This window comes from Monodon monoceros, unplaced genomic scaffold (assembly GCF_005190385.1).
Source record: "Monodon monoceros isolate NGI ecotype Baffin Bay Population unplaced genomic scaffold, NGI_Narwhal_1 Super_Scaffold_20, whole genome shotgun sequence".
In the NCBI taxonomy this organism is placed as follows: Eukaryota; Metazoa; Chordata; class Mammalia; order Artiodactyla; family Monodontidae; genus Monodon; species Monodon monoceros.
The window spans coordinates 7,955,739-7,974,172 of record NW_021703777.1 but is presented as its reverse complement, the minus strand read 5'-3'; the positions used below and the strand labels follow the sequence as shown (position 1 = coordinate 7,974,172).

The 18,434-nt window shown below is 39.0% G+C and overlaps 1 protein-coding gene and 1 pseudogene across 5 annotated transcripts in view; both read left to right on the top strand.

The window, feature by feature from the left end:
• The window catches only part of FAM13A (family with sequence similarity 13 member A), a 357,629-nt gene that overhangs the window by 272,122 nt on the left and 67,073 nt on the right, over positions 1 to 18,434 (top strand). For all 5 annotated transcript variants that reach the window (XR_003795603.1, XM_029235387.1, XM_029235388.1 and 2 more), the window contains 3 exons: positions 2,711 to 2,752; positions 15,539 to 15,580; positions 18,106 to 18,285. Coding sequence is in view for 4 of the 5 variants with exons in the window: in XM_029235387.1 (XP_029091220.1) it covers positions 2,711 to 2,752; positions 15,539 to 15,580; positions 18,106 to 18,285 (264 nt within the window). In the remaining variant the exon portion in view is untranslated. The remainder of the gene's footprint in view (positions 1 to 2,710; positions 2,753 to 15,538; positions 15,581 to 18,105; positions 18,286 to 18,434) is intronic.
• On the top strand, positions 3,234 to 11,707 carry LOC114903003 (annotated as a pseudogene).

Here is an 18,434-nt window from a genome sequence, read left to right as displayed (position 1 = left end):
GTTAGAGTTAAGGATCTGTTCTGGGCAAAAAAGTATTTAGTGCAGTGCTCATTTTATAACACTTGTGTGGCCCAAATCTTGGCTCCCTGTACACCGATGCCGAAATGAGATACAGAGACAGTTTTGGAGGAGAAAGCAAGGGTGGGTTTATTCTTTGCCAGGCAAAGAGGGGAACACAGCAGGCTAGCACCTCAAGAACTGTGCCCCCTCCCTGGGGCATAGGGAGAGGTCAGGGCTCGTGGTCAGGGGTGTGCAATAAGGATGGAGGCAGTAACAGTCCTGCATTCTTCTTGCTTTTGCAGAGTTTCGAGAGGGTGGGGTTGCTGACAGGATTAGGGTGTGTGCAGGGTCTCAGGTGGTCCGTCTGCTAATCTTGATGAGTTTCTCTGGTCCCTTTAATCTTGCCTCACGTGGTTTCTTGGCAGCTCCTCCCTTGATTTGCAACTGTTCCAATCTGCCCTTTGGAACTCAGGGAAGGTCATGGAGGCTGGAGTCTTGCCTAAAAGAAATGGGGAACAGAAAGGCCTCTGTGCCTGGGAGCCCCATAGGCCCCGCTCGGTTTCACATGGAGGCAATGTTCCCATAATAGTAAAATCATTGTAGGTTTTTTGTTGCAGCCTTTTTGCACAGTGTCGGTCACACTTAGTACTCTTTGACACTGAACCCTTGATTAGGAAACAAACCCAATTCTAACATGTTTATAATTTGTTCAGTGTTTTCAAGGACTATGTTGAAGTCAAATGTGTAAGCCCCTTGTATCAGTCTGGCTTAAAGTAGTCACTACTGTAATAGCGCTGCTCTAGGTGGTTTCTTCCCAGGACACCTGGACAGTTCCCAGGTGTTAGTGCCTGTAACTTGTCAAGCTTTGCCTTCAGCCCATTAACATTATAGAGTCAAGAATAAAGCTGATCCATCACTTACCTTTCACTTGGGAAGAATTGGCACAATCAGTTACAAACAAAATCTTTCGCAAGATAAACACTAGAATAGTGAAGCGATATTGACATTGGAAACCAAAATCATCAGAGAGTGACAAATAGTATGCCATATTTTTTTTTTTTTTTCCCGGTATGCGGGCCTCTCACTGTTGTGGCCTCTCCCATTGCGGAGCACAGGCTCCGGACGCGCAGGCTCAGCGGCCATGGCTCACGGGCCCAGCCGCTCCGCGGCACGTGGGATCTTCCCGGACCGGGCCACGAACCCATGTTCCCTGCATCGGCAGGCGGACTCTCAACCACTGCGCCACCAGGGAAGCCCCAGTATGCCATATTTTATGTGCCGTCTTGCAACTAAAATGTTAAGACCTTTTCAACTTCCAGGACAGGGTTGCGTGTGTGTGTGTGTGTGTGTGTGTGTGTGTGTGTGTGTGTGTGTGTGTTTTACACTATAACTTGTAATAAGATTTTTGGTGATTGCCAGGATAATATTACCAACTGAAGCAAATTTTTCTCTTTTCATCAATGTTGCTTGTGGTATACCACAGGGGTACAAGAAGAAAATATTAGCACTTCTTAATTTTATCTGATACTTCACATTTCTACTTTTATCTGTTTAATGATGCACATAATTAACATAAATAGATACTCAGTCATATATCAAGGAGAGTAGCTGCTTAAAAGCAAATTTTTATATGAGTATGTAATCAAAAATGTTCAAAGACCACTCCAGTAGACACTGAAGGGGAGAGACTCATTCATTGATTCGAGGTCATTTATCAGAAGAAAAAAACATGTAGAAGAAAGGAAAAATATTTTACTATAGTATATATTTTATATTTTTAATTAAATATTTTTATATTAAGCTTCATAATGCTTCAGTGCTGTTTGAGGAACTTAAACTATTTTTTTTTGGCTGCGTTGCGTCTTCACTGCTGTACACGAGCTTTCTCTAGTTGAGGCAAGCGGGGGCTACTCTTCATTTTGGTGTGCGGGCTTCTCATTGCGGTGATTTCTCTTGTTGCGGAGCACAGGCTTCAGTAGTTGCAGTATGTGGGCTCAGTAGCTGTGGCTCAGGGTCTCTAAAGCGCAGGCTCAGTAGGTGTGGCGCACAGGCTTCATTGCTCCGCGGCACGTGGGATCTTCCTGGACCGGGTATCGAACCCATGTCCCCTGCGTTGGCAGGCAGATTCTTAAGCACTGCGCCACCAGGGAAGTCCCTTAAACTATTTTTTATAGTTTCATTTGTGTCTTTTCATGTTATTCACCCTCATTAATACTGTGCGTAACTATAGACGACAAAGAGCATGAGTGTTGTTTACTGAAGCCCTAGCATTTCATTGCTAGGGTAGCATACACTTAACAGGAGTATTTTGTTGGCTGTCTTACTTTCATCATCATGTTAATGAGTTGTAATTAGCTTTACTGAGATCATTGAGTACGTAATCATTTTAAGGGTTTATGTGTAATATATGAATACTTGGATTGGGCTTGTAGAATAAGGTAGTAAAAAACTTCCTCTTCAAAGGGTGATGTGAATTACTTTTGCCTTAGGCTAATCTTGAAAGAAACCTCTCTTGATGGTCTCCCTTGAAGAAGTAATTGACCTTGGCTAGGTCCAAGGTAGAGTATATTTTACTAACCTTACTCCATAGTGAGATTAGCGCTAATGTGTCAAAAGAAAAATTGTGATAGGTGGAACAGAGTTTTAGTAAAATTGAGATGTTATGATATTAACAGGAATTATATTAATTCAAGTTTTCTTTTCCTTTCAGTTCGCAGGAAGATGAAAGACCTATGTCACCTTTCTATTTGAGGTACTTATTTGATTTTTATTGGTCTGTTGCAGGGAATTGGGGGGGGTTAAGGCTTCTTTGGGTTTATTTGCCCAGGTTAATTCTTTTCAATAGAATATTCTGTGCTGTGGCCAGGCTAAGCTTATTGGAATCCCTCACCATAATGTTCATGCTATGTTTTTCTTCTCTTTTGTTTAAGAAATCTTAGAACAAATTTTAACATAGTTGAAAAGACTAAAATAAGATATTTGGTTTTAAATTCAAAGATGTCAGGCTATCTATTTGAATTTCAAAATCTGCCTAATGATTAGGCTGTAACCTAAATTTTAAAATCGCTGTCCTACGCGTACATGCTGGTGGGGCGGGTTCTGAGCCTAAGGCTCACTTGCTGAAGGAGTCCTGGGTTACGTTAGGTCATTTTCTAGATAGTAGTGAAGTGTGAAACTAATGTTCGGCAAGTTCTTGGAGTTCAGGATTATTTTCTAAAGTTTATAAAGCCAGAATGACAACTCTTAAAACAGGTAAGTTTACATCAAAGTAGATGTTAGATGAGATCACTTCCCTCCAGACTAAGAAGTTGTTGTATTGATGTGATTTTTCAGTGAACCATCCCACTTAGGTATCAGTAATAACCTGGAACCAGGCTTTTCTTACTTGCTGCCTTTCTTTCCTCACTACCTACCCACTTCAGAGGCTTAGAAACTATATTTGAAAGTAATATGACCATATAAATTCAAGTTTAAATTGCTGAAGTTTTTTTTTGTTTTTCTTTTAACCTTTCCTCAATTTTGAATTCTACTTTTTAAAAAGCAGCGTCCGGTGTGGAGAAAAGGGAACCCTCTTGCACTGTTGGTGGGAATGTAAATTGATACAGCCACTATGAGAACAGTATGGAGGTTCCTTAAAAAACTAAAAATAGAACTACCATACCACCCAGCAATCCCACTACTGGGCATATACCCTGAGAAAACCGTAATTCAAAAAGAGTCATGTACCACAATGTTCATTGCAGCTCTATTTACAATAGCCAGGACATGGAAGCAACCTAGGTGTCCATCGACAGATGAATGGATAAAGAAGATGTGGAGCATATATGCAATGGAATATTACTCAGCCATAAAAAGAAACAAAATTGAGTTATTTGTAGTGAGGTGGATGGACCTAGAGTCTGTCATACAGAGTGAAGTAAGTCAGAAAGAGAAAAACAAATACTGTATGCTAATGCATATATATGGAATCTAAAAAAAAAAAAAAAGGTCATGAAGAACCTAGGGGCAGGACGGGAATAAAGACACAGACCTACTAGAGAATGGACTTGAGGATACAGGGAGGGGGAAGGGTAAGCTGGGACAAAGTGAGAGAGTGGCATGGACATATATACACTACCAAATGTAAAATAGATAGCTAGTGGGAAGCAGCCGCATAGCACAGGGAGATCAGCTCAGTGCTTTGTGACCACCTAGAGGGGTGGGATAGGGAGGGTGGGAGGGAGGGAGATGCAAGAGGGAGGAGATATGGGGACATATGTATATGAATAGCTGATTCACTTTGTTATACAGCAGAAACTAACACACCATTGTAAAGCAATTATACTCCAATAATGATGTTAAAAAAAAAAAAAAAAAGCAGTGTCAGGGTATCACATAAATACTTTGTTTGTTTCTGAGGCTGATTTGTTGCAATAGTCTCAGTGTTAGATTTAGACTTTAATTCAACCACCACAGTTCCGAAATGTGTCATAGGGAGTCAGGCTTGGCCAAGTAACTGGTTTGCAGTAGTGCTCTGCCCTTTAGCTACTTGAAGCTTGTTGCGTAATCACTTTGTGGCAAGGCAGGGAACATCTGAGGTTTCAGTTTGAGACAACATGGTGGTCCATTTGATTCGTCCTGGTTTCCTGCCAACCAATACAATTACATGATAATTTAAAAATTATGTAAGAATTAGGTTGGTACAAGTTAATTTAGCTTTTTTTCTTACCCACTTGACATGAAATAGGGAGAATCTATTGATAAAACATGAACTGTTTTTTTTTAATTATTTGCATGGCTGGTTTGAGATTGACTTTTCTTGAGTTAATCTAGTGTACAGAATTCAAGTAAAAAAAGGAAAACATGATTGTTAATTATGACTAAGTTCTAGATTTTGGGACTAGAATCAGAAACATGTCCACTGATAATTTAATGTATAAATCAGTGCGTTTTTTTTTTTTGCACTACCTCTAGTAAGAGCAAATGAGTGCTTAAACATTTTAAATAAATTTTTGTAATGTCCTTGTCTTCTATTCCTTTCCCTCCAACTTTATTACAATTCCTTTGCTGCAGTGTTAGAAAAGGGGAGTCATTACATGACTAATGAATTTCATAATGATTTATTAACATGATGAAAAACTAAATTGGCTCTTTTAAAACCAAAATAATTTTTTCTGTGCCTTTGAAAAGTAAAAAATGATTGGTAGTGACAAAATGGTATCTTCCCTGGCTAAGGATATTGAATACTAAATATTATGTATCGACAGTGTTAATTGGTCAGGTTTTTCAGGGGAGGAAAGGCCCAATCAAGAGATGAGACCCATCTGAGGTGGGTGTTCACCAGAAGTAGATTCAGCCACAGGCAGCCAGGCGGAGGAGATGGGGTATTGAACGGAGGGGTATTCCGTTTTGTGGTTTATTCTGAGATGTCCGACATAAGGTAGAATGGCAAATCTCAGTGGCTGCAAGTTTGGGAGTGGGCAGTCTTCATGTAGACCAAATCAAAACAGAGAGAGGATGAGGGCAAAGCAGGCCTCCCATTTCAGAGGAAGGAGAATAGCTGCTCTATAAAGGAACTCAGATACAGTAGATCAGACAGGCATCGAGCAATTGGAGTGGAGACAAGGTGCATTATTTATAACAGCAAGAGAGGGTCTGTGTCTGGAGTAGAGATGCAGAGCATACCAAGAGGCTGCAGTGCACTAGTGGAGGTTCCAGGACCTTCCTGTGGCTGGGGGTAGGGAGGTCGGTTACAGGAACAGAGACCGAGAGGGGCCATTTCGGTCATTACCTTGCTCCACCGTTCACCCTGTAGAATTGCGGTTTCTGTGATTGCTATTCTGACATCTACGGCTGAACCACGTGTTAGCCTACTGTACGTTTCCACTGCCTTCAGGCTTTTCTGTAGTAAGGTAGGCCTCTTATAAATAGACATGCACTCAGATGTTCTCATTCTAGATGAATAGTCTTCTGTGATAAGAACTCTGTCTTCTTTAATTCCAGTACTTCTCCAACCTAACCTAATTCACCATAGAGCCATTTGTCCTTTTTTGCAAAGGAAAGAAATAGTAGCTACAAATCTACACCTGCCACCATCCCATGTGGCAAGTTTATTGCAGCTACAGTAGCTCAAACAGTAGGTGTCATTGTTCCCCAGATGCTCATTAGAGATTACCCGCCCTGTTGAAGTGATTAAGGGAATGAAAGGGAAGGACCGGTTATACCAAACCCTTAGTGAGATTGCCGCAAATAAACACGAACCTGCGTGCTAAGGGTGCAGAACATGATTGGCAAAGATGCCCACACCCTGGCCTCTTTCCTAGTCTAGACTGGAATCCCAGAAAAGGAGCCCCTACCTCAGTTGCTCAGATTAGCGTGAAAGCAGCTTGCAGTAGGTTTTCTTCTGTGTCACATGCAGCCTGTTGTCTGAATTCTTTTGGTGGCATCCAGTCAGATCTGGTTGGGATCTGTTGCTAGTTCTACTTCTATTTATCTAAGTCTTCGGTGTTGCCAAGCCCAGGTTTTGATTTCTGTGGTTATTTCCACTGGGAGTAGGGTTCTTTTTTTTTTTTTTTTGCGGTAAGCGGGCCTCTCACTGTTGTGGCCTCTCCCATTGCGGAGCACAGGCTCCGGACGCGCAGGCTCAGCGGCCATGGCTCATGGGCCCAGCCGCTCTGCAGCGTGTGGGATCTTCCCGGACCGGGGCACGAACCCATGTCCCCTGCATCGGCAGGCGGACTCTCAACCGCTGCACCACCAGGGAAGCCCCCAGCCAGGTTTTTGATAATGGCTCTGCCTGAATTGATTGTTCCCCCTGATGAACCCCTAAACACAAAGAACTATTTGGGACCTATAAAGAGAAATTATAAGCTAGGGGAAAGGATGACTTGCTCTCAGGACTCAGAGTAGAAACAATTTCAGAAAACTGTTTTTTGTATGATTCAGAGGAAAACTTGAGAAGTAATATGTGCTAATCTTCTCCAAAAATGCTCAAGGACATAACCAGCCTCTTTGAAATATGAGTAGGAACCTGTAAGGAGAGAATAAGTTGAGAATTAAAAGGCTAGAGACACACAAGAACAGCTGAAATGAGGGAAAGAGAAGCCTAGAAACGTATTTGCAGAGATTTTTTAAACTTTGGAAAGCAGTAAAGAGCAGAAAGTATTTAAAATAAAACAAGTACATGATGAGAGAGAAACTTGAGAAGCTCTCCCAAAATATAAAGGGTAAAGAAAAAGCTGTGAGAGAAATAATGTTAGATATGAAAGTCAGAGATCAGAAAGCCAACATGAAAATTATGATTCTAAGGAGAAAACCATACTAATAGAAATAGAAGTAGAAATCAGTGTTAATATATACCCAGCTAATTGAGAGGTGAATCCCCCAAAATATTTTTTTAATTAAGAAGTAGAAACCTGATTATAATTATTAGTGGAGGGCCAAAGAAAGTAATGAAATTCTAAATTTCTTATCTTGCATGGAAGGTAGGAGAGTAGAAGCAGGCATCAAGTGTTTCAGGGTTGTTTTTTTTTTGGTGGTTTGATTTTTGGGTTTTTGTTTCAGTTTTAATAGTCACAGATGTATGGGTTGTAGAGGCAACAACTAGTAGAATTGTGCATAGGACTCGTATATCCCAAATCACCTCAGAAGATAAGAGCAAAGACAGAAATCAAAGGAAAAGGAAGCTCCAAAATTATAAAACATAAAGCAAAAACATAAAACTAGAAAAAACGTATCAGCTATGACAATAAGTGTAAATGGATTAAATTCTTTGATAAAAGCTAAAAGTAATTTTTTTAAATGACTGCTTGAACTATGTTTTGCTCAAAAGAGCTATGCCTAAAACAAAATAGCACAGAAAGGTTAATAATATAGGATTTATCTCTGATAAATATGAACAAAAAGAAAGCAGAGATAGCAATATCAATACCAGAACAACTAGAGTTTAAAGCCAAATCCATTGAACAGGACAAACCTAGACTTTATTGGGTAAAATCCATACTAAAAATATAAAGGTTAAAATAATAAGTATGTATAAACTAGCATTGTATCAAATCATATAAATTTAAACCCTTAAGTTAACAAGGATAAACATGCAAACACATTTGAACTATAGAACTTACATATACCACAATATGTCTATAACAAAAAATTATGAATAGCGCTGAGAATTTAATAAAAGTAATAAGATTTAAAATATAGGAGCATCACATACACTAAACTTTACAACCTACAAATAGGGCTTAAGCATTCCTGCTACTTTCTAAAAGATTACTCAGCTATCTCTAAAAGTTCTTGAAGAGTAGAAATATTAAGTTGTGTCTTCTAACCACAGTGTAATTAATAACAAAAAATTTCCAATCAACCAATGAAAACTCTCCTAAAGGGAAGAAGAAATTCAAATAAGAAATAGAAACAGACTATTTGGAAGAAAAAGAGGAAAAGTACATATAAAAATTTGTGGAATGAGATCTAGACTCTTTTTAAGAGGTAACTTCACCTTCTTAAAAAGACTGAAAGTAAACGAGCCACACATTCAGAATAAGAAGTTTTAAAAAGGAAGAAAAGCAACTTCTTGGAAACCCAAAAGGATTTAATAATAATAAAAGAAAACATAAAAATAACAGAACTCATGTTTGAATCCAGGAACTCATTCTTTGAGAGTAAAAATGAAAATAATAAAAAGGAAAACCTTAAGGAAAAAAAAAAGGGACAATACTAATAATCAGAAGTGAAGTTTGCTGTGAGGGGTATAGTAGTTTTTAAAAATACTTCATGCAATTTTATGCTAATAAACATGAAAACCTAGATGAAATAAAAGGTTTTCTGGAAAGCATGAATTTTGAGAAGAAATTTCCATGTGAATGCAAAAAGTACTTTTAATAATCTGTTCTAATTCTAAGAAAAGAAATAGATGTGTAGCCAAAGATTTATGTGAATAGCAGCATTATTTGAGAATAAGGATTATGTTTTTATTAAGGACATATCTGAAGCCAGATTACATGAGATGGAATCAGAGCTGTGTAAACTTGAGTGAGATACTAAACCTCTCAGAACCTCAATTTCCTCATCTATAAATGGGTATAGTATATGTAGTCACCTCTCCATTTCATTTCTCAATTTTGCTTTATAAAGACCTTAGTCTAAAAACTAAAATAAACCTCTGAATTTCTTTTTATGTAAAACATTCTAAACATATGAAACTGATAACTCCCATAATTAGGGCCCTAAAGAAGCTGTACAAAATGTATTTTGACATTTTGATGGGCTCAGTTTAATTTGTTAGAAAATACTTAATACAGTATCAAGATACAGGAATGAAGAATAATTCATTTCTTCAAATCAGTCCTAATACTTAAAGGAATAGTATGTGTGAGTTTCGATAAAAATATGTGGGGATAAATATTTTTTGTCAAAATCTAAATACCTATAAATGCTCCCTAAAATTTCTGCATGTGATAATCATAACTAAAAGTTAAAGCAAAGTGAATAAATATTGAGGACTGAGTGTATTTGTTTTATGGCACTGTAGAGAATTGAACTAAAATCATGAAAATGTTTTCATTTACAAATTCATTATACAGTTACAAGGAAATAGTGGTACAATCATCTTATAATGTTGACACTGGGTATCAACTTTCAGTATTTTAAGATGATACTAAAAATACCGTATTCTGTTAAATAGACAAATTAAGAGCTTCATTCTGGTTTGATGACTAGTTACTGGATCCTCATCCTGAGGCTTAAACAAGCATCACATAATTGTCTTTTAAATTCTTAACTCATTAAAAAACTTGAATGTAAATATTATCTTCTAGAGAAAAAGGATAATTCTGTTAGACCTAATGGTTCCTACTAAAACAACATTTTACGGGCAACATTTTATACACCACTGAAAAGAGAATATACTGAAGCAAGAGGACAGAAGAAAGAGAACACATCCTTCTTCAAGATGTCTGGTTTCAGTAGATTTGAAAGGCTTCTTTATGTCAAATCAAGAGATCTAATAAGAGAATCACTCGTCAACAGGCATTCTATGCATCTTATCACGTGCACATTTTATAGACTAACATTGCTGAGCATAATCACTTTTTGGAAATGTTTTGCTAATAGAAATAAAGACTAAATCTATTTAACTGTATCATAGAATATATTTCAGAGTAGGTTTAGAATCTGTTTTGAATGACCGTACCAGGAGAGCATTCATTTGCATCATCACTTAAGTAGGCTTGGGTAATGAAATTGACCATAATGCTGAGTCTGCTTATTCATTTTAGTTTTGAATACTTGCTTTATCAACATTAGGAAATGAATTCTTCCATATTCAGGTGTTTATACTGCATAAGTAAGAGATTTTCTTAGCAAATCAGTCAAGTGCTCTGAAAAAAAATTCATTATTCTTAGCCCTCTGCAGGGGATAGAAAACAAGCTACGTGTAGATGAAGAAAATCATTATCTTTCACTTTAGCTTATTTGTTTATTGTCTTTTTGTTAGTGTCTTAACATTACCTCCATAAGCTGATTATAGCAACGGAAGCAGGCCCTCTTTCTCACATTAAATATTCTTAGAAATCTTGTTATTGATGAATTGTTAAGCACATCCCACAGGAACTATGGAGGTGATTGGATACCTGACCAAAGCTATTTTGGTATCTGATAAACCCTAACTATGACTGACACTGTCATAAAACTAAATATGCAGTTATAACCTTTTGTAATGAATTAAACTTTAGGGCAATAAACTTGAAACTGAGATAGTCATAAACTTTTAGAGCTAAAAGAAAATCACAGAGATCATGAACCAAGTCTTTCATTTTCTGTATGAAGAAACCAGCCCAAAGCAGCCAAGCTAACCAACAATCTGACTGTGATTGCAGCTAATTAACTGCAGAGCCAAGACCAGAACTTCACGTTTCTGATTCCCAACGCAAAATACTCTCTTTTCAGAATACTTTCTTTAGGCCGCTCGGAGCTGGAAATGCAACTGTTGGGAGCTTCGGAGGCTGCAGAGCCGTAGGCGGCGGTGGCCTGGGAGGTCCGGGCGCTGTGACCAGGCTGCGGTCACTCGTCTCTTCCCCTCTCTGGCCACCTCCTGTCTCGAAAATAACTTTTTTACTATAAAGAAAGGAGAAAAATTGTAGCCGTCCTCCCCTCCCTCCCTCCCTCCCTCTCTCTCAGCCCTCTGACCTGTGAGGGAGCCCGGACCAACCCTGCGCATCCCTTCTACACCCGGGCCAACACCGTGATAGGCAAGATGGCCGCCAACGAGGCCTTCATCTCCAAATTCCTCCCCATCAAGGGGCTCACGAGCGAGCGACAGCTGCAGTCCTTCCGCCAGAACCTGCAGGAGTTGCTGGCAGAACATTAGAAACATCACTGGTTCCCAGAAAAGCCCTGCAAGGGATCAGGTTACCGTTGTATTCCCATCAACCATAAAATGGATCCTCTCATTGGACAGGCAGCACAGCCGATTGGACTGAGCGGTCAGGAGCTGTGCAGGCTTCTCCCAAGTGAACTCACACTCTGGGTTGACCCTTACGAAGTGTCCTACAGAATTGGAGAGGATGGCTCCATCTGTGTGCTGTACGAAGCCTCACCAGCAGGAGGTAGCCCCCACAACAGGACCAACGTGCAAACGGTAGACAGCAGAATCAGCTGTAAGGAGGAACTTCTCTTGGACAGAACAAACCCTTCCCAACACTACAATATAATGACTGTATCAGGTTAAGATATAGTCTATGGATGGGCCATCTTATAATGGATGGATAAATTTGATACTTGCTTTGGGTGGGCGCCTCTTGGGGGATGGATTATGGAATTTAAACCATGTCACAGCTGTGAAGATCTGGCACAAAATAGAGTGCTAAAAAAAATTTTTAAGTGACAGTGCCATAGTTTGGACAGTACCTTTCAATGATTTAATAGCCTGTGAGTCCAAGTAAATGATCACCTTATTTGCAAGGGAGAGAAGTCCTAGGGTGGTTTCAGTTTCTCCCAGACACGATGCCTAAATTTTTACATCAGTCCCTTGAACGCAAATCTGTATTTCAAAGAACCTTTCTCTGCAGTAGAACTTGCACTATGACACTTAAAATTGTTATGCATTTTGGCAGCTCAACATTTTAAACGTGGTAGTACTGGAAATTTTATGACAAGACTTTTACCTAGCTCTTAAATATAAATGTACATAAGACAAACTAGTAAGTATGACCTGGGGAAATGGTCAGACCTTGTATTGTGTTTTTGGCCTTGAAAGTAGCAAGTGACCAGAATCTGCAGTGGCAACAGCCTTTGAAAAAGACCCTTAAAAAGACACTATCTCAAGTGTGGTGTTAGCACCAGCCAGCTCTCTGTACATTTGCTAGCTTGTAGTTTTCTAAGACTGAGTATACTTCTTATTTTTAGAAAGTGGAGGTCTGGTTTGTAACTTTTCTTGTACTTAATTGGGTAAAAGTCTTTTCCATAAACCACCATCTATTTTGTGAACCTTGTTAGTCATAGTTTGTTTGGTAAATTATGAACTGGTGTGAATTTGTACAGTTCATGTGTATTGATTGTGGCAGAGTTGTACAGATTTCTGTATTTTGGATGAGAGATTTTTCTTCTCTCTATAATAAATTGTTTCTTGGCATTTAAAAAAAAAAGAATACTTCCTTTAGAAAAATTCTGTTTTAAAAGCATGGAAGTATGGACACATTAAGTAATACCAAAAATTCCAAAGGCCTATTACAAAAACACAAAAATATAAATTTATCATAAATTTGATCTAAGATAAATGTATTAACAAAAATCAATATGGTTTAATTACTTAGTCTTATTATTGATTTATTCATTTATTTTGCATTCTGAGAAAGGCTCTTTAAGACTGATTTAGATGGCTCAGGTCATTTTTCTTTAAGCTCTGAGGGAAATGTTGATGTATTGCCTTTTATTCATTCCAATTAGCATATGTTTTCCAAATCATACCTTCATAACTTAGAATCTTTAAAAACAGCAATTGTGATATCTAAGTCACTGAAGTCTAAAAGAATTTTAGTTGCAGGAATTTGGAACCTTGCTAAACAATGTCCTCCACAAATCAACAGCATCAGAATCACTGGGGAATGTGTTAGAAATACAAACTCTCAGGTCCCCTTTCCTAGACCTAGACCTACTGTATCAGAATCTGTGTGTGAACAAGATCCCGGGTGATTCTGGTGCACATTAGAGTTTGAGAGTTAGAGAGTTAGGAGTCTCAGAACCTGGTCCCATTTGTTGTCATCTCCGTGTCTCTTTCTTCCTCGCCTTTTTTCATCTTCTCCTCCCTTCGCCCCACCCCACCGCAAAAGGAACATAAAAATATCAGTGTGTGCTTTTTAATAAGCAAAAAGAAGTTCAGGTCAAAAGTGTATAGAAGGGAGGAGAGGAAATGTATCTCTTCATTCTGAGATGGCATGGCTGACTGATTGGCTGATTATATTTATATGTCTTTGGAATGTTTTTAGTATCTAGCAGCTCTGTATTCTTTTCCCGCCTGTATGTTCTCCCGGAGTCATTATTCAAATTGGCCCCTGCCCCCAAAACCAAGGTTGTGTAACTGCGTGAGACATGGAGTGCCGGAGTTAATTATACAGGGTTGAATTTACAGAGAGTGAGCCACAGGCATCGAAAGCAGGGACTGCCTGTTCCAGCTAAGGACAGAGAGCCGCAAAGGATTTATTGTTGGTTATGTAACCTGGGAACCTCTATGAATAGCAGGTATTGTGAGGCAGAAATGGTTGTAATTAAAAGCAAAGTTAAATACCTGAGTCCAGGCCTCCATATAGGAAGATGACTCTAGTGAGTGTTTCTTCTAGTGAGTGATGGATTCAAAAAGTCGAGTGTAGTGATTAGGAGCTTAGACTCTAAGCTAAAACTTTCTTGGTTCCAATCTCAGCTCATCTGCTTCTTGGCTCAATGACTGTGAGTTACTTAACCTCTCTAACCTCTTCATTTGAAAATAGGGAAAAGAAAACAATGGTACCTACTTCATGGGGTTATTGTAAACAGTAAATGAGAAAAGCTATGTAAACAATACCAAGCACAATGTCTGAAACATAGCACTCAGTAAGCGTTCGGGTTTATTTATTTGTTCACTCATTTATTAATGAAGATTCTTCTCATACGTTTCCCTTGTGAACAACAGCACTCTTTTATGCAGTTTTTCTGGGACTTGGCTGTGGTTTGTGACCATGACAAAGAGCTACAGCTTTAGCTAAAGGAATTCTCTGGGGTTAAAGAGTGAGTGTCTGTTGATCACCTCTGGGATAATGCGTATGTGCTGGTGGTATTCGTAGGTATTGTCATGAAAGAAAATGAGGAATATTATACAATCCCTTGAAGCACTTAGGTTCTAAATGGAAAGGGATGAGATACACATATACACGTACACGGAAGAAAAGCTCGACAGATCATTCCAAAGCAACACATTCACATGCTGAGAATTCTGTAGTATAATTGAGGATGCTTGAGTGATTGACAGGCAACCATCAGTATTGGTCATTAGCAGCTTTTGTTTTCTTCAGGTGTCTTCTACAAAGAAGAAAGTAAAAATGGGAGAACTGTTAGATTAGGCAAAACTGTAGTTTGACATGCACTGAAGATTTGTTTTTAATCTCATTTTCAACATAGATACTTTTGAATCTTGACTTAGAAGCCAGTTAAGCACTACAGGGCAGAATGTAAGAAAGTACTCACACTGATATGGTTAAAACAGAAGCCAGCCTCGACCCACACTGTGCTTATGTGCAAGTAGAATGGGGGCAAAAGGGTGAAGTTCTGAAGCGTGCTAATCAGGTAGTGTTCTCTCATTCCACCATTCCGTTTTATATGGACTACTTTTTTTTTTTTACTGACTACTTTTTAATACTTTAGAAGGAATTCAGGCTTTGGAGAAAATGGGAAAGTTAGAGGAAGTTTATAAATGCTCGATAAAAGGGCTATAAATTAGGTGTTAAGATGAAACATTATAGAGCTTGAGGTATTTTCCATCTTGAGGAACTTAGGCAGAAAATGTGGCTCAGATAGAGTCATGTAGAAAACAGTGTTTGTTCCTCGTTCTCTGCCCCCTACGGCCCCCGCTCCGTGTTCAGAGCAGTTTTAGGAGGATGCTTCTGTCTGCAGGCCTGGAGGGAGTGGGGCAGGAGGGAACACACGTGGGCTGCAGAGAGCAGAGACGGGGCAGTTGGTAGCAGGAAAGCAGTGGGCAGCAATCGTATTAACATTTGGGGAAAATTCAAAGACCCCGGACTAGGGCCATGGCAGTAGTCTGAGAGGCAGAAATGCTTTTCAGGGGTCACCTTTGAAACTATCCGTCATGGACATCTTAACATGGAGAAAAGAAGCTGTTTGGGAATATGCACCCAGGGCCATCTCTAATCTAGAGACAAGTAAAAATCAGCGTCGGTCAGTGGGTAATTAAATGTCATGTGAGGGTCATTCAGGGCTAATACTTTCAGCCCGGGATGCCCTCACATGTTGGATTCGCACTCTCTGGTCCTGTGTCTAACCTGGCTTCCTTTCTTTTGCTTCTTTTCTACAGTGCCCACGTATCCCAAGTCAGCAATGTGTCGGCAACGGGAGAGTAAGTGATACGGATTTTGGGCTTTTTTCCCCCTCCTCTCATGTATTAAACAGTAAAAAAGCTTTTCTAATGGTGTATAGCGTTAGAAGATTAATATAATAAGCAACGAATGATGATTTTTAAAACCACCCAGAGGAGAAGACCAAATAAGAAGTGTTCCCGTTTGAGCTTCTGTGTGGGTGTGTGACTGGAGACCCCTCAGCCGTGTGAACGTATGAGATTTTCTGTTTATTTTAGTCGAAATCGTGTCAGTTAGTACGTGCAAAGCGGTCTGTGTGCGTTGGGAGGTGTCTTGCCATTAAAGGTGGAAACACAAACCGTGTGTTTTACTTCTTCCTTTGTTCGTTTGAATCAGCCTCCATTTACGGAGTGCCTGCTATATGCCAAGCATAGTGTTAGGTGTCTAATGTCAAAGAAGCCTTGTGCTCTGCCTTTGGGGCCTTTATAGTCTGATAGGACACAGAAAAGGAGGCAAGTTAGTGATGGCAGCAAGCCCTTCTTCCACAGGGCAGTGGCAGTGCTCTGTTAATTATGTCCATCACATGTCTTTTTCCTCCTAAGACGACCATCCGCACTTAGACTGAAATCTAAACTGCAGCTATCTACCCCTGCCTGTTCGTTGTGCTTCACCCATATGACATTGCTGGGACCTGGGTGGGCCTTCTGGAGCATCTTCCATGAGCAGGGATCAGGCGGATGAGAAGGGGCGGATGTGTGATAAGGAAGAAGAGAAAAGCATTAGAAGGAACACTAATTGGTATGAATGTGGCTCTAATAGGATGAGTTGGGATTTTTTTTTTTCCCCTTCCTTGTTATGGGAGGAAGCACTCAGAGGGCAGATATGACGTCTTTTATCTTTGAGAATTTTAAAGAGATTCCAGAATTATACCAAGACTGATGTGTTCTTGTCTGTTTCCTAATGACCTTTACTCCTTATATGTCTTGTATAACGTTTGGAAACGGTGTGGCTTTGGTATGTATGTATATATTAATTTATTCACTTTCCTGTGTACCACTATGAGGTAATCTCAAATCGTTGGGATGTAGAGTTCTAGATATTAAAGTTCTAATGCCTAGTCATTCTGTACTTGCTCATTGTTGTAAAATAGTTTTAATGAAATTACTATGAGTCTATTATAAAACTACATTTGGAAAATGTAAAGTTCTTAAATTTTCAAAACTCATTGTATTTAACTGAATGTGTTTCTCAGTCTGACCATTTTTAAAATATATATGTGGTTTTTAAAACTTTTAACAGCTTTTTTGAGGTGTATATACAAGAAACTATACACATAATTAATGTATTGTATACTTAATGTATACAATTTGATGAGTTTGGATGTGATTCTTTTTTCAAGTGAAGGAAAACATGCTTTGAGGAGTGTCAGTTTAGAATTTTTCATGCCTGCTTATTCAGAATTAAATAATGAAGTGATAAACAATGGGTTTAGACACATTGAAAGATTATATAGCTTTAAAAATGATACCTCATCTGTCTTATCATGCTCTCTTTTTAGCCCCTGAGCTTACCTGTTTTCTTCCGGTTGAACAAAGTAAATCTATCCTTCCATCTCCAGTAATATACATTGGGGTGTTTGCACGAATACAGCTTCAATCATATATATTACAATTTAATTGAATAGAGGTTCAGAAAGATTCTACCATTCTGTTATGGGGAGTAATTGCTCTGGTAAGGTGTTCTTTTTTAATAGCATTATTGCCTATATAATTTTATCTTAAAGGGATTCCAAAGAGATAATAGGCATCATAAAATCGTTTGTGCCAATTTGCTTTGTAAATCATACTGTCTTCCTCTGCAGAACTGGTATAAATCTGGAAGAAACTCACCTTTGTAAGAATAGGTCCATTATTATTCTATGAGGAAAAAATCTTTCCTCGTTCTGCCTTATATTAAATGATCTGTATTTCCTGAATGCCTCCTACAATTGTTGCTAGACCTGCCGTGAGTGTTTCAGTAATCCCGGATAGAAAACACAATTATCACATTGGTGGAATTTGTTCTGTGTAGCTTTGTTTTTAATACACAGCGCAAATATTTGGGGATTAACGCCTCATACTGTCTTTGCTCATGAAGCTGTAGTAGATGTTCCATGGAAAATGCTGATATTTCCAATATTATGGGAACTTTTTTTTATTGAAGTATAGTTGATTTACAATGTGTTAATTTCTGCTGTACAGCAAAGTGATTCCGTTATACACACACACACCCATATATATATATATATATATATATATATACACATTCTTTTTTCATATTCTTTTCCATTATGGCTTATCATAGGCTATTGAATATAGTTCTCTGTGCTCTACAGTAGGACCTTGTTGTTTCTCCATTCTATATATAAAAGCTTACATCTGCTGACCCCAGCCTCCCACTCCATCCCTCCCCCAGCCTCTTCCCCCTTGGCGACCACCAGTGTGTTTTCCATGTACGGGGACATATTTTTAAACGCAGTTATTGATAGGTTTAATTGCTTGATTGACTCTGCATTCTGTTTTACCAGACTCTTAGAAAGAACCATCCGGTCAGCTGTAGAACAACATCTTTTGGATGTTAATAGCTCTGGAGGCCAAAGTTCAGAGGACTCAGAATCTGGAACATCATCAGCATCTTTCGCCACATCCACCAAACAGCGACGACGCCAGTCCAAGGAGCAGGATGAAGTTCGACATGGCAGTGACATGTGAGTCGGCATTGGTACTTCCTGTTTGCATTTGCTCTTCTTCTTTTAAAAATATACACCCGGGGGCTTCCCTGGTGGCGCAGTGGTTGAGAGTCTGCCTGCCGATGCAGGGGACACGGGTTCGTGCCCCAGTCCGGGAAGATCCCACA